The sequence below is a fragment of the Nicotiana attenuata genome, unplaced genomic scaffold, assembly GCF_001879085.1.
Source record: "Nicotiana attenuata strain UT unplaced genomic scaffold, NIATTr2, whole genome shotgun sequence".
In the NCBI taxonomy this organism is placed as follows: domain Eukaryota; kingdom Viridiplantae; phylum Streptophyta; class Magnoliopsida; order Solanales; family Solanaceae; genus Nicotiana; species Nicotiana attenuata.
The window spans coordinates 247,000-262,259 of record NW_017670635.1 but is presented as its reverse complement, the minus strand read 5'-3'; the positions used below and the strand labels follow the sequence as shown (position 1 = coordinate 262,259).

The window sequence follows — 15,260 nt, the reverse complement described above, 5'->3', positions numbered from 1 at the left end:
CACCCGAATTCACCCCGAGACCCCGGGGACCTCAACCAAAAATACCAATACATCCTAAAACCTCATTCAAACTTGTTCCCATCATCAAACCACATCAAACAACGGTAAAGCCATCAAATCACATCGAATTCAAGCCTAAGTTTCTTAAAAACTTCCGAATTACGCATTTGATCAAAAACCCGACCAAAACACCTCCGAATGACCTAAAATTTTGCACACATATCCAAAATCACCTTACGAAGCTACAGCAACTCTCGGAATTCCATTCCGACCCCCGGATCAAATTCTCACCCATCCACCGAAATTCGCCAAAATACTAACCTCGCCAATTCAAGCCTAATTCTACACCCGGGCCTCCAAAATCAATTCCGATCGCACTCCCAAGTCACAAATCATCCCCCGAAGCTAACCGAATCACCGGAAATCACATTCGAGCCTTCTAACTCATAAGTCAACGTCCGGTTGACCTTTCCAACTTAAGCCTTCCTTAAAGAGACTAAGTGTCTCATTTCCTATCCAAACCAATTCAATTCAACTATAACTCACTCGTTGCTGATAATGAAACATGAAGAAGCAGTAAATGGGGGAAACGGGGCTGTAATACATGAGACGACGGGTCGGGTCGTCACAAATTATTTTTTATCAACCCTTTTAAAGGTTTTGTTTTTCTAGAATGTCTAATAAAGCATTACAAACTTCAAATAATTAGTTAGTCCATAACTTGAATTTCTCTTTTTTTGTTTCTTAGCATAATTTTTTGTTTAATGATGTCTATAAAGAATAAAGTTTTTCTAGGGCTATAGCTTCTTCATCTATCTTTATTTGTAAGGTAAAAGTTTTAATGAATCTAAATTTTAGCAATTATTATATATTTAAATAAGTAAAGATTTAATAGAGAAAATTTTAGTTGATTTTAAAGTCCTAGTAAAATTATAAAATGACTATTTTGTTCAGTGTGAACTCTATTTTCAAAAGACAGAAAAGGCGAATGACATTTCGTTAAGGACCTCCGTGCCTAGACGGGATAGTTTTAGAGTACGCTCGTTGCGAGTATGCTTATCGTTGGGAATAAATTTTAAAAAATCATATGAATAATATTATTTGACTTCCTATATTACTTAAAAAGCATATTTTTTTAAAAAAGTACGTAGAAAGTTATATTTTAAACGATATTATAAATTAGAGTACAATTTATTGCTAATTTCAATATATAAATCTAAGTATCTTATCTATGCTTCACTTTGTCAAATATTGTAATTGTGTTTGGGATTTAGTATGGCCATATATTACAATATGTAAATAAAAAATTAAAGTATGTTATATATTATTATTATGAATTATTATTATTATTTTTAAACTTAAGCATGCCGTTTATTTAAAGATATTTTCTTACTCGCCCTTATGTGTTTATGGTAGTTTACAATAGTAACTTTTAGTGATTAGAAATTTAAGAAATAAATTTATAACTTAAATATTAGGAGTTCCTACGTAGTTCAAATAAGAAAAGATTTAATACCAAAATTTTAATGTATTTCACTTAAATATTAGAAAAAAAAAATAATTTACACTTTTATCAAATAAGAAATTATTTTTTAAAGTGTAGAAAAGAAGAACAACATTCCGCTAAGGAAGTTCGTACTTTTAATATAGTATATAATATATGGAAAGCTATAGGTATAAATAATTTGGATTAGATAAAAGCTTAATTGATTTTGATTAAGTTCTAATTGATATCGAAATCCTAAATATAAGGTCTTAGTCCTAATAAAATTTAATAAATAAAATTTTAGTTTATATCAAGATACTAAATATTAGGGAAAAAACATAACAAATTATACTTAATTTTTAAAAACTTTATGCCCAAGAACTCCTTCTACGTGTAGTTAATGTTTAGCCTTAATTTTTTTTTTTAAAATTTTGGTACTAATAATTACAAATATGTTACATACTTTAATTAGGAAAGAATTTATGTAAGGTAAATCTTAATCAATTTTATTGGGACTCTATAAATATTTCAAAAACGATTAATAACTCAAAAAATTATTGATTTTAAGGTCCTAAATATTAGGAAAATAATTTAAATTATAATTTTGTCCAATATGAAATACATTTTGAAAGGGTAAAAAAGGCGAAGGACATTTCGCTAAGGGCCTTCGTGCTTTTAATATAGTGTATATATATATATATATATAGATAGATAGATTAATCGGTCTCCTAGTTATTGTCTTGTTATTTTTTCTTTTTAACCAACAAAAAAATTTGACGTGCACTCTTTGTAGTATTAAGGATAGTAATTAAAGAAGGAGAATCTTACTTCTTCTGTTAATTATTTTTTTANTGGGTGGTGAAAATTAGATTTTTAACAAGCTTAAATATGTGGGTTTAAATTTCGAATTTGATTTTATGAAAAATTTGGAGTGGGTATTATTTAGACTTGTTAGAAATAGTATAAGGAGGTTGTATATAAAATTTGAAGTCATTTAATGGAGATTTGGGCTGGTTTTGAATAAGAATTGCAACTGAAAATCGTGGAAGAAGTTCGTCTACAGACGCTTGTATAAAGGTGTATAAAAGTGTATAACAGTGTATAAGGTGTGTTTCTACACTCATATACAATATTATACAAGATTATACATAATTATACAAAAAACTGACTTCGTCTTCTTTCTTGCGTCTTTTCTGAAATTTAATTCAAATCTTGCTCAAATCTACTCCAAATCACTTCAAATTTAAATTTTGTACTCCTTTTGATATTTTCAATCAATTGGAACAATACCCAATCCAAACAACTAACAAATTCAAAACAACCCATTTTCAAAAGCAAAGCTTTGAATGATCTTCAATGGTGGACTTCTACTCTTCAATTTTCTTTCATTGCAAGCAGGTGAAACAAGAGGAGAAGCAGAAAATACACGGTCCTTTGAAGCATATGTAAAAGATGTGAGAAGAAGAGAGAGTGAAAGCAATAGTTGTGAGAACAAAGAATTAACGCCATAGCTTTTAGAAGCAATTGTTGTAAAAACATATATTTTGAATTTGCAAGTGCTTTCAAAATATGTACAATGTGCGCTAGGTGGGGTAAAACTTAAAAACATGGGCCATTTTTTGTTATGGTGTGAAGTCATGTGTATTTTCTTGTAATTCTTTCGTTTGAATAATGTTATAGTTTTAGAACTTTCAAGACATATAGGACATTCGCCTTTTTTCCCTTAAATAATATATTTCACACACAATAAAATAATTATTTTATTATTTTCCTAGTATTTGGGACTTTAATTATTTTTCTAGTATTTAGGGCTTTAATTATTTTTCTAATGTTTAAGACTTTAATTTTTTTTTCAATATTTAGAACTTCTAAATTTACTAAATTTTGTGTATTAGTTTTTCTTATTTGATTTATATAATATATACCAAATTTATAAAAGAACTCGTGTTTCTAGGTTTAGAAGTTTAAAAAGCCATACAAAATTCACATAATTAGTACTTCAACAATAACAATATCAAAACTCAGTGTAATTTCACAAGTGGAGCTAGAGAGGGTAATGTGTATGCGGACCTTATTACCCTTACCTTGTGAAGGTACATAGGCTGTTTCCTAGACATTAAAAATTATGTTTCAAAATATTTTTTGTAGGGTTAGAAGTCTATGTTTGAATAATGTTATAATTTTGGAACATTCAATACATTTAGGATATTCGCCTTTTTTATCCTTAAATAATATATTTTACACACGATAAAATAATTATTTTATTATTTTCCTAGTATTTGGGACTTTAATTATTTTTCTAGTATTTAGGGATTTAATTATTTTTCTAATGTTTAAGACATAAAGTTTTTTTCAATATTTAGAACTTATAAATTTACTAAATTTTGTGTATTAGTTTTTCTTATTTGATTTATATAATATATACCAAATTTATAATAGAAATCGTGTTTCTAGATTTAGAACCTTAACAAACCATCACAAATTCACATAATCAGTACCTTTAAGACATTAAAAATCACATTTCAAAATATTTTTGTAGGTTTAGAAGTCTATGTTTTGTTTTAAAAATGTTATAATTTTAGAACTTTCAAGACATACAGGATATTTGTGGTTGTTGTATTTGTGTTATGTTCATTTGGATTCATATTTTCTTGTACCACCAATTTTTTTTTTGGTTTGAATCCATTTTTAGATAAGGAGAAAGTGTCCACTTGACTTGGTTTGATAAGGAGGAAGTATACTAAATCATATACCGTATTTGTTTTTAAGAAAATACAATAATTTGTATACACATAAAATACAATGAAAATACAAATATACTACAAAGACTTTTCAGCTACCAACATTCAACTTTCGCATACGTCAATGCTTTGGAATAGGAAAAGCCTCTCAATATTTAATTTTGTATTTTGGAGGGAAAATTGTAGGCTAAATAGTTAGGGGGTCTTTGATATCTTTTCATGAGTGTGGCCAAAGTTGGGTTACTAAAGTTGGGCCGTTTAGCATCACCCAAATTTTAATTGATCTTAATATCTTAAGTATTGGGATTTCCTACTATAATAACTAAAGTTTTAGTTGATTTTAAAATCTTATATATTAGAAAATTAATAGTATAAATATTAGAAAATTAATAAAATGACTATTTTATTCATTGTGAACTCTAGTTTTAAAGGGGCAAAAAGGCGAACGACATTTGGCTAAGGGCCTTCGTGCTTTTAATATAGTGTATGGATGTGAACCTATTTCTTTTTTAGTCCGTTCAAAAAAGAATGACCATTTCCATATTTAGAAATAATTTACCTTTACGCAATGATTTATAGCCACACAAAATATATGTTCTTCATTTTGCACCACAAGTTCGAAAGTTTCTCTTTTTTTCTTAAACTCCGTGCCCAGTAAAATAGGTTCACATAAATTACAACGGAGGGAGTAATTATATTAAGTTATACGAGAATAAACACATTATTTAATTCAAGATATGATACAGAATAAGAGTATATATATTAGAATGTCAAAATAGAAGTATTTGAATACAAAAATGCCCTTAATAAATAATTTCTAAGCAGTAAAAACTCAGAACTAACTGCATCAAAAACTAGCTTAGCCAACAATAAAAAAAACACATAGTAGTACTCAATTGTTTGTGATGCAGTACAACATAAGTTAGCCAAGTAGTTTCTTTTGCCGTCATTTCTTGTAGTCAACCTCTCTTTTTTTATTGGTAAAGCTAATCTCTTGTAGTCAACATCTTATGACCAAGAAAACATAAGACCTTATATTCATCAAATTAAGGATGTCGACCAACAGCTTTGCCACAGAGAAGAGCATTGGTAGGTATGTCATATTCGTTTGCTAAACTGGCTGTTGGATTATAGACCCTTAGGTAAACTTGCTGTCCGAGATATTGCCTATCCCACATTGCAGACCTCAAATTCCACATTCCTTGGTTGTCCAAAGAAACATATATAGCAGTCCAAGATTTAGGATAAACCTGCATGAAACATTTCATATTGACGTAAACAAAATGCAATGAATAATAATGTAGGAATTGTTGTGCAGCATAATACATTGACTGTTATATTGTGATTGCCTAATTTTTAAGGACATTTTTTGTTTTCTGGAACGGAGATTATATTAGTTATGCAGCATTTTAGACCAGAAACAGTAGTATTGCCAAGGAGGAAACTGGGATTACCTGTGTAGTATGTCTAGTAAGAGCATCAACAAGATTATATTCTTTTCTACTATCTTGCGTCCAAGTACCTGATCCGAAACTGCAAATATTAACAATAGGAAGAATTAGAGAACTCTGCTTAGCTCATACCGAGGTTCAATGAAAACATTTTTAAGGATTGTGACATACCCTATGACCCAGAAATCATAACCGTCAAGATGCGACGACTGCACGGTATCCTCATTGTTTTGGAAAACGATTTCGAGGAACTCATGGAGAGAAGCTGGCAACACAGCTGTAGCTAGGGATGGAGAAGCAGCAGTTGGAATAGTTTGAATGGAATTCAAACTGAAAACACCAGGAATGTTGAAGTGATCAGCAAGCTTCAGAGGGGTGTCTGGATTAACATAAGAGACGCTGTTGACAGCATATCTCTGCTTCCCACTGATAAGTGGTGCAGAATTGGCAAGCACAATAGTCCTTGAAGGTGTAATTTTCCCATAATGGAATGAACCCTGAGGATTTGGCCTAGCTGCATTTGATGTCAGATTCCACCTTCAAAAGCAAAAGAACAAGTTAGGTTATTGAAGAGTTATAACAATCAAAGCTGTCTCCTTTTCCTTTCCGCATTCCAAACTATATGCTTGAGTAAAGAATGATAAGCCAGTGCGACAGAAATGTGATCCACCATTACGGACACTGCACTAGGAGACTCATGTTACTTGCCTTTCAAACAAATAGTTTATGCTCTGAACTGCCCTTGCGCGACCCAGTTGTTAGTAAAATTTCCTAGGTTACCCTTCACCCTAGTGATCTATGAATGTATAGTCAAGGCGAATAAAATAAAAAGTTCACTAAATACATGGACTGAGTGCAACAAAGGAATCCAGGATTCTAAAGTTGGAGACAAAAATCCATTGATGAGAGGAGGCAGTGAATGCACATTGGTAATATGTACCTGAATGTTCTGGCTTGCATCAGAGACCACTGAAATTGGTCGGGTGGACCAGCTGGCACAGGTCCAGATACGGGTGTTTGAGAGTTTGTGTAGTGGAGCACTGCAGTGGTAGTAAGAACAGTCGTGGTGAACCTTGTAGATGCAACAATGTAGTAGTCCTTTGGAGATTGGTCCAATGTGACAAGGATGGATAAAGATTGACCAACATGGACATCAAAAGAATCGTATAAATTTTGGATAACATGGGATCCTTCAACCTCGACCAGCTTCATCTTGTGGCCCTGTATTCTGAAGTTAATGGTATTTTTCAAACCCACATTTGAAATCCTGAACATATATGTTTTTCCTGAAGACCAAAAGCAAGATTAGTGTTATCAATGATTTGTTATTTCTAGAGGATAAAAAGCAGCACAGTGTGAAAGTGAATGGCAATTCAGTGACAAACAAAGACATCAGGGAAGATTGTTTTAAATGCTGAGAATAACCTTGATCGCCATTGAAAGTTGACTGCTTCTGTCCATTTATAAGGAGACCATCTGGGAAAGGAAGAGACTTGCCCGAATCCAATATCTGCTGCAATGCCTGCAAGTTCCAAGGATACGAAGGAATTAAGCACACTTACATAGTTAAAAATTCTTCCACACCAGAGCAACAGACAACTTCATCTAATTTCCTTGAAGCAGTTTCTTAAAATGGCCGGACATTTCCTCAAAATTCATAAAAATGAGGACATAACATTTGCATCAAAATCTTCAGAAAGTTATTTCAAGAGTGATGGTAGCTAAACTTTAATATAAAAGAGTGCAAGAGATAGGCAGTAGAGTCACCTTATGACTGGTCTTGTACCAATCACCAATAAGTAAACTGAAGTCTCCATCAGGTTTTGCATATGGAACGGGTATTACAGATCTTGCATAAACATTAAGCGCCCCAAAGCCTCCCACAGCTCTGTGTAATTGAGTTGAAGGGAAATAAGTATAGCTTCCAATCTGGTCTTTAGCTTGGAACTTGTAAGTGTAATTTGAGTTTGGAGGAATAGGGCAATTAGTTCCCAAAACTCCATCTTGCCAAGAGTTCTTTCTCTGCTTAATTCCATTCCTAAACATGAAAAGTAATTTAACATGTAAGACTACACTATCTAGTTCCTCCCTCCATGAATGCAGTCGGTGGCAGATGCAGCTTGTATTCGTTGGGTTCAATTGAATCCAGTATTTTTGACATATAACATGATATACCACTAAACATTTCATAAATATAAAATTCTGAACTCATAATTTCAAAAGTATTAAAGATTGAACTCATCAAGTTTAAGTCCTTTATTCGCCTTTGATTTATACGGTCAATCCAAATTTATTTTTTTTCTGTCCTACGTCAAATGCCATAATCCAAACCGGAAATACATTTTGAAAGAAACAAGTATAGTTAACAAGTTAAACGCCAAATAAGAAGTTACGGGAAAGCTTATGCCAAATTTGAGCAAACTTCATCACTTAAATAGGCGCGTAACATATAGGGAGAGATTGTAAAAGAGACTCACCATGTCAAGAGAAGGGGCTCGTCCAACTTATTAATCAAGTTAAGGATAACATTGTTATTAGTGACAAGATCAAGCCTAGGACCAGGGAATTGACCATTGATAAGGATCACCTACAACATTTATCATAAAAAGGTCAAAACTTATCATAAAAGTTCAAGTTCTTGATTAACCCGTATCAACATTTACTACAATAAAGATAATAATAGCATCTAGCTAGACAGTTAATAAATAAACAAAGTGGCAAACCTGCTGGGAAACTCCAAGTGGAGAAGCCATTCCATAAGTGGCAGTCCATGTGAAGTATTTATAATCATCCTCTGCTTTTACCACAGAAACACTCCAAAAAACCAAGATTCCACAAAGCAGATGAAGCAAAGCCAATTTCCTCATTGGAACACTAATGAAAGAATTGACACTCAAACCCCCTTATAATATACCTGCAAATTCCCAGTTCACATATATTATTTAACAAATTTTCAAGTACAAAATGAAAGCAACTCTTGGACATGTTCAGCTCAAACAAAGAAGTAAGAACAAAAAATTTAGCAGCTTTAAACATAATAACAAGAAAGGAGACAAAAGAAGAAGTGAGAAGAAATAGGAACATACCAAATTTAGTGGATAGCTAAGTATTTCTACTAAAATGGAAAGAATTAAAGAATGTAGATATGAAGCATCCCTTTCTGGGTTTTTGATAAGTTGTTTTAAGAATGGAGCAGTTTGATTAGTACGAAGCACATAAATAATGAATGGGTAGGTAAAGAAGGCTCAGTGAATGGGGCCTAGCTATCTAAATGCCAACTCTCATATTCGGCGCATTCACGCGTTATCACGTATTTATGGGACATTACCATATTTTCTATTGAGATTGATTCCCCACCCAAAGTACAGAGAAAAAGGACACAGAAGAATGGATAAAGATTAAAGAAGTTTCAATACTCACTTTTATGTGTCACTATTACAGTTTGAAGAGTCTCAGGGAATTTTCTTAGACAATCATTTTTAAATACTTTAATTATTACTGTCTCCATCTCAATTTGTATGGCATTATGTCATCTTTCTATACTTAGAAATAGTTTAACTTCAAAATTTTCATTTCCTTTAACGATATAATTTGTGACCATACAAATGTTTAAAGTTTATTTTAAACTATAAATTTCAAAAATGTTTCTCTCTATCTTAAATTCCGTGTAAGTCTAACGGTGCCACATATATTGAGACAGATGGAGTAGTACGTATAAGAATTTTATGTCATTTTTTAATATATATAAATTTGTTTTTAAAAAATTTGAAGATTCTCTCTCGCTCTCTCTTTCTTTATGACTTGATTTTTATTCAATTCCTTTACATCAGGCAAGTAATCATTTGCAGTTACAAAGTGGGCTTAAACAACTAATGAGTTCATGGAATCTTATTGTGACGACCCGGCCGGTCGTCTTAAGAATTAACGCCCCGATCCCCTATTAACTGCTTCCCCTAAGTTCATTTCTGCTATTTTGGTTTGCCGGGACGTTCGGCGTTGAGTTTCGGAGAGTTTTGGGACACTTAGTCCCTAAATAAGAGCTTAAGTGTGGAAAAGTGGTCCGTAGTCGGAACAGTGTGAAGACGACCTCGGAATGGAAATCCGATGGTTCCGTTAGCTCCGTTAGGTGATTTCGGGGTTGGGAGCGTGTTCGGAATGTATTTTGGAAGTCCGTAGCTCATTTAGGCTTGAAATGCCGAAGGTTGAATTTTTGAAGTTTCCGGTCCGTTAGTGAGTTTTTGATCCGAGGGCCGGAATGGAATTTCGGAAGTTGCAGTAGCTCCGTCGTGTCATTTGGGATGTGTGTGCAAAATTTCAGGTCGTTCAGACGTGTTTTGGTTAGGTTTTTGATCGAAAGCGTGTTTTGATGGAATTTGAAGTTCTTAGGCTCAAATCACTGATTAATTCGAGTTTCCGGCGTTGTTTTAGGTGGTTTAAGGATTGGTACAAGTTTTAATAAGGTATTAGGTGCTATTGGTGCTTTTGGTTGAGGTCCCGGAGGCCTCGGGATGATTTCGGGTGGTTAACGGAGAATTTTTGAAAGGTTGCAGCAGTTGGTTTTTTTTCTCTTCTGGTATTTTCGCTTCTGCGGCTTGGGAACCGCAGAAGCGGCCACTCAATCGCAGGAGCGAATTTGGGCTCCGTCAGCTTTTTCTGCAGGTGCAGAAGATCTACCGCAGATGCGGTTACGCACCTGCGAGGCTTCTATCGCAGATGCGGTCCTGGGTCAACTGTAAGAAAACCGCAGAAGCGGTAAGAAATCCGCATAAGCGAAACCGCATAAGCGGTTATTGAACCGCAGAAGCGGACGTCGTTTTTTTTGGTGAAAGTCGCAGAAGCGGCTCGTTTTCCGCATAAGAGGGACCGCAGAAGCGGTCCCTTGTCCGTAGAAGCGGAAACCCCTGAGCAGATATAGAAATTTCAAGGGTTAGTTTTCATAAGTTAGAAAAATCAAATTGAGCTCGGGGAAGGGCGATTTTTAGAGGGTTTTGAAGAGAAGATTATTGGGTAACGTTTCTTTAATCCAATCTAGTTATATTTCATCATTTTGTAGTTAAATCCATCATTAAAGATTCGAATTTAGGATCAAAAATTGGAAAAATTGGGTGAAACTTCATAGGCTAAACTATTGGGTTTTGAGTGGGTGTTTGACCTTCGATTTGGGAGATTTTTATATGGTTAGACTCGTAAGAGTACGAGGGTTCTGAAAATCTGAAAATTATTCGATTCCGAGACGTTGGCCTAAAGGGAATTTTGGTCATTTCACCTAATTTCACGTCGTAGCTTTGAATTAAATAGCAAAACTAGTTGTTTGCGATGTTATTTACAATGTGTAATTGAATTGAATAGATTTTGGGCCATTTGGAGTCGGATACTCGTGGCAAAGGCGTGATTTCTAGTTGATTTTGAGCCGGTTCGAGGTAAGTGGCTTGTCTAACCTTGTGTGGGGGACCTTTCCCCTTAGGATATGATATGTGGTAATTGAGTGCCTTGTACGTGAGGTGACGAGCGTGTACTTGAGCTAATTGTTGAAAAATCCGGTTTTTACTTAAGATATTGAGACTGAGTTTCCTTCATATTTGCCTTATTTTACTTGTAGTTATAACCTGTGTTAGATTAGAAAAGCATGTTTAGTTGATTTATCTTGCCTAATTGTTTAAGTTGCCTTGATTGTACTACGTGAAGCATGCTAGGCTAGTACTACCTAATGTTTGTCTTTTGTACTTCATTTCTGAATATCTTCTGGTTGTGGTTGCACATTTACATTGGGACTACGGATGTGGGATTCCGGTAGCTCCCCCCCTTGTTTGTTTACTTTGGGACTGCGGGTTCGATTCCCGATAGATCCCCCTGCACATTTACTTTGGGACTGCGGGTTAGATTCCCGATAGATCCCCTGTACATTTACTTTGGGACTGCGGGTTAGATTCCCGATAGATCCCCCTGCACATTGATAGTTGGACTACGGGACGGTATCCCGAGAGATCCTTCGGATATACACATATGATGGACTACGGGACGGTATCCCGGGAGATCCACTGGACAGTTGAGAAAAGGACTACAGGACGGTATCCTGGGAGATCCTCATTGTTACCATTGGTATTGAGCTGTACTTATTCTGTGTTTGCTCCGTTCATTGTGTATTTGTTATTGCTTTGTTTAGTCTGTCTTATTCCACTGTTGTACTCACTATTACTGCCTATTTTCATACTGTTGATTTATATTTTATTGTTTAGCCTCAGTAGGGTCCTGACCTTCCTCGTCACTACCCAACCGAGGTTAGGCTTGGCACTTACTAAGTACCGCTGTGGTGTACTCATGCCCTTCCTGTGCATGTTTTTTTTATGTGCAGATCCAGGTACCTCCACTCAGGCGCACTATCCTTGAGGTGAGGAGAGCTACGGAGACTTCGAGGTATATCTGCAGCGTCCGCAGACCGAAGAGTCTCCTTCCTTATTCTATCTGTAGTGTCTAGATTCTATCATACTTTTGATGTAGACATTCTGGAGATTAGAGCATTTACAGTATTTCTATTAGCCTGTGGTTCCCGTGAGTTTTCGGGTTTTGGGATTGAGTTGTAGACTCCCGCATTCCTTTTGAGTTGTATAGGCCGAGCGGCCTTATATGCAGTTATTATTTTAATATGTCTAGCTTTATTTAACCATTTCGCAATTTAGGCTGTTATTTCCGCATTGTTAGGCTTACCTAGTTGTAGGAACTAGGTGCCATCACGACATGTTCATGGAGGGTGAACTGGGGCCGTGACAAGTTGGTATCAAAGCTCTAGGTTCATAGGAGTCATGGAACACAGGCCGGTTTATTAGAGTCTCGCTGATCGGTACGGAGACGTCTGTACTTATCTACGAGAGGCTATGTAACCGTTAGGAAAATCTCACTTCATTTGATTCCCTGTCGTGCGAAATTTTTGACATCACAATCCTAAACTTCTGCCTTCTATTCTCTCACAGATGGTGAGGACACATGCTACTCGAGATGATCAGGCACCCGCGCCCCCTACTGCAGCCGTCAGAGGCCGGGGCCGGGGTAGAGGCCGAGGACGCACCCGTAGTGCAGCGAGAGCACCTGCGCGAGCTGCCGCCGAGGTACCATCAACAGATCTAGCCGGAGTTCAGTCACCTGACACGCCTACGACTACTACTACTCCAGCTCTTCAAGAGGCTTTGGCGCAGTTCCTGAGCATGTTTAGTACGTTGATTTAGGCGGGATTGATTCAGGTTGTACCGACTACTTCGCAGATCGGGGGAGGGACCCAGACTCCCGCCGCCCCCACTCCAGAGCAGCGAGTTCCTATTGGTCAGGTTCCAGGCGTCATGGCGACACAACCTGTGGTCCCAGTTCAGCGGGTGGTGAGGACCTCTCGCCAAGTAGGAGACAGGTGGGTCCAGGAGAGAGAGGACAGGCGAGGTCAGGAGGGAGAGTATAGAGAGGTGAGTAGACCTCGTGGACCGGGGAGATATACTGGTCCTTATTTTGGAGGCGGGGTGCGTCATGGTAGAGGTTTTGTGGGCCAGCCAGCTCAGTTTGCATCTCGGATTTCACACGGAGTTTCAGGTGTTCAGGGGTCTCGGAGTACCCGTACCGCACAGTTCCCACTGCCACGTCAGTCGCGAGGTTGCTTTGAGTGTGGTGACATACGCCATGTGGTGAGGTATTGCCCTAGACTTGGGAGGAGTGCATCTCTACAGACTTCTCGGCCACCGCGCGCCCCGCAGAGTTCTCAGGCTATTGTTACAACCCCAGTTGCTACCCCACCTACCCGTACCGAGACTGTTGCCTCCGATTCTGTCATCACAGGTATTGTCATGGTTTGTTATAGAGGTGTACCGATTCTATTCGATCTAGGCTCCACTTATTTTTATGTGTCTTCTTATTTTGCCCCGCATTTGGGTGTACCTCGGGATTTCCTTGAGTCTTCCTGTCTATGTTTCTACTCCTGTGGGGGATTCTCTTGTTGTGGACCGCGTTTATTGGTCATGTTTGGTTACTATTCGTGGTTTTGAGACCAGAGCAGATTTATTGTTACTCAGTAAGGTTGATTTTGATATTATTTTGGGTATGGATCGGTTGTCGCCCATTATGCTATTCTTGATTATCACGCCAAGACCGTGACGCTGGCCATGCCAGGTATATCGCGTGTTGAGTAGAGGGGTGCCTTAGATCACACTCCCAGTAGAGTTATCTCTTTCCTTAAAGCTCTGCGTATGGTTGAGAAAGGGTGTGCCGTGTATTTAGCTTATGTGAGAAATGTCAGTGTTGATACCCCCCTTCTGTTGATTCAGTCCCAGTGGTACGGGATTTTTTTGATGTGTTTCCAGCTGATCTTCCCGGCATGCCGCCTGATAGAGATATTAATTTCTGCATTGATTTGTTGCCAGGCACTCAGCCCATTTCCATTCCTCCGTATCGTATGGCCCCTCCTAAGTTGAAGGAGTTGAAGGATCAGTTGCAGGAATTGCTTGATAAGGGTTTTATTCGCCCCAGTGTTTCGCCGTGGGGTGCTCCTGTTTTGTTTGTGAAGAAAAAGGACGGTTCCATGCGTAGGTGTATTGATTATCGCCAGTTGAACAAGGTTATAGTGAAGAACCGTTATCCCTTGCCTCGTATTGATAATCTGTTTGACCAGCTTAAGGGCGCACAGGTGTTTTCTAAGATTGACTTGCGCTTAGGTTACCATCAGTTGAAGATTCGGGAGCCAGATATCCCGAAGACTGCCTCCAGGACTCGGTATGGTCATTACGAGTTCCTTGTTATGTCATTTGGGCTGACCAATGCCCCAGCAGCTCTCACGCATTTGATGCACTGTGTGTTCAGACCATATCTTGACTAGTTCGTTATTGTTTTTATTGATGATATTCTGGTGTATTCCCGGAGTCGGGAAGATCATGAGCAGCACCTGAGGACCGTGCTTCAGACCTTGAGGGAGAAGAAGTTATATGCAAAGTTCTCAAAATGTGAGTTTTGGTTGAGTTCTGTGGCATTTTTAGGCCACGTGGTTTCGAGTGAGGGCATTCGGGTGGATCCGAGGAAGATAGAGGCCGTGCAGAGTTGGCCCAGGCCGTCCTCAGCTACAGAGATTCGCAGTTTCCTTGGTTTGGCGGGCTATTACCGTCGTTTTGTGGAGGGGTTTTCATCGATTGCAGCCCCTATGACTAGATTGACCCAGAAGGGTGCCCCATTTTAGTGGACGGAGGAGTGTGAGGCGAGCTTTCAGAAGCTCAAGACAGCTTTGATTACAACCCCTATTTTGATATTGCCTACTGGTTCGGGGTCCTATACAGTTTATTGTGATGCCTCACGGGTTGGCCTTGGAGCGGTGTTGATGCAGGACGGTAGAGTGATTGCCTATGCGTCCAGACGGTTGAAGATACATGAGAAGAACTACCCTGTCCACGACCTTGAGTTAGTTGCTATTGTTCATTCCTTGAAGATCTGGCGTCACTATTTGTACGGTGTGCCTTGTGAGATTTATACTGGACCACCGGAGTTTGCAGCACTTGTTCAAGCAAAGGATCAAATTTGCGCCAGAGGAGTGGTTAGAGTTGTTGAAGGACTATGATATTA

General features: G+C 37.4%; 1 protein-coding gene across 1 annotated transcript; it reads right to left on the bottom strand.

Annotated features, from left to right (window-relative positions):
- Positions 1-4,965: 4,965 nt before the first annotated feature.
- On the bottom strand, positions 4,966-8,990 carry LOC109241745 (L-ascorbate oxidase homolog). The gene is made up of 9 exons (XM_019408516.1): positions 8,765-8,990; positions 8,402-8,592; positions 8,156-8,265; positions 7,446-7,716; positions 7,104-7,200; positions 6,619-6,964; positions 5,850-6,215; positions 5,682-5,760; positions 4,966-5,477 (listed from the first exon to the last, which is right to left on the bottom strand). Exons 2-9 carry the CDS (start codon positions 8,543-8,545, stop codon positions 5,274-5,276), a joined length of 1,617 nt encoding a protein of 538 aa, XP_019264061.1. The 5' UTR covers positions 8,546-8,592; positions 8,765-8,990; the 3' UTR covers positions 4,966-5,273.
- Between the last annotated feature and the right edge of the window lie 6,270 nt (positions 8,991-15,260).

Bases quoted from the DNA above. Each gene is read 5' to 3' on its own strand.
- LOC109241745 (XM_019408516.1), bottom strand. From the start codon at position 8,545: ATGAGGAAATTGGCTTTGCTTCATCTGCTTTGTGGAATCTTGGTTTTT. The intron at 6,965-7,103 runs GTTATTCTCAGC...TTTGGTCTTCAG, and splicing joins AACTTTCAATGGCGATCAAG to GAAAAACATATATGTTCAGG. The intron at 6,216-6,618 runs GTACATATTACC...TTGCTTTTGAAG, and splicing joins ATGCAAGCCAGAACATTCAG to GTGGAATCTGACATCAAATG.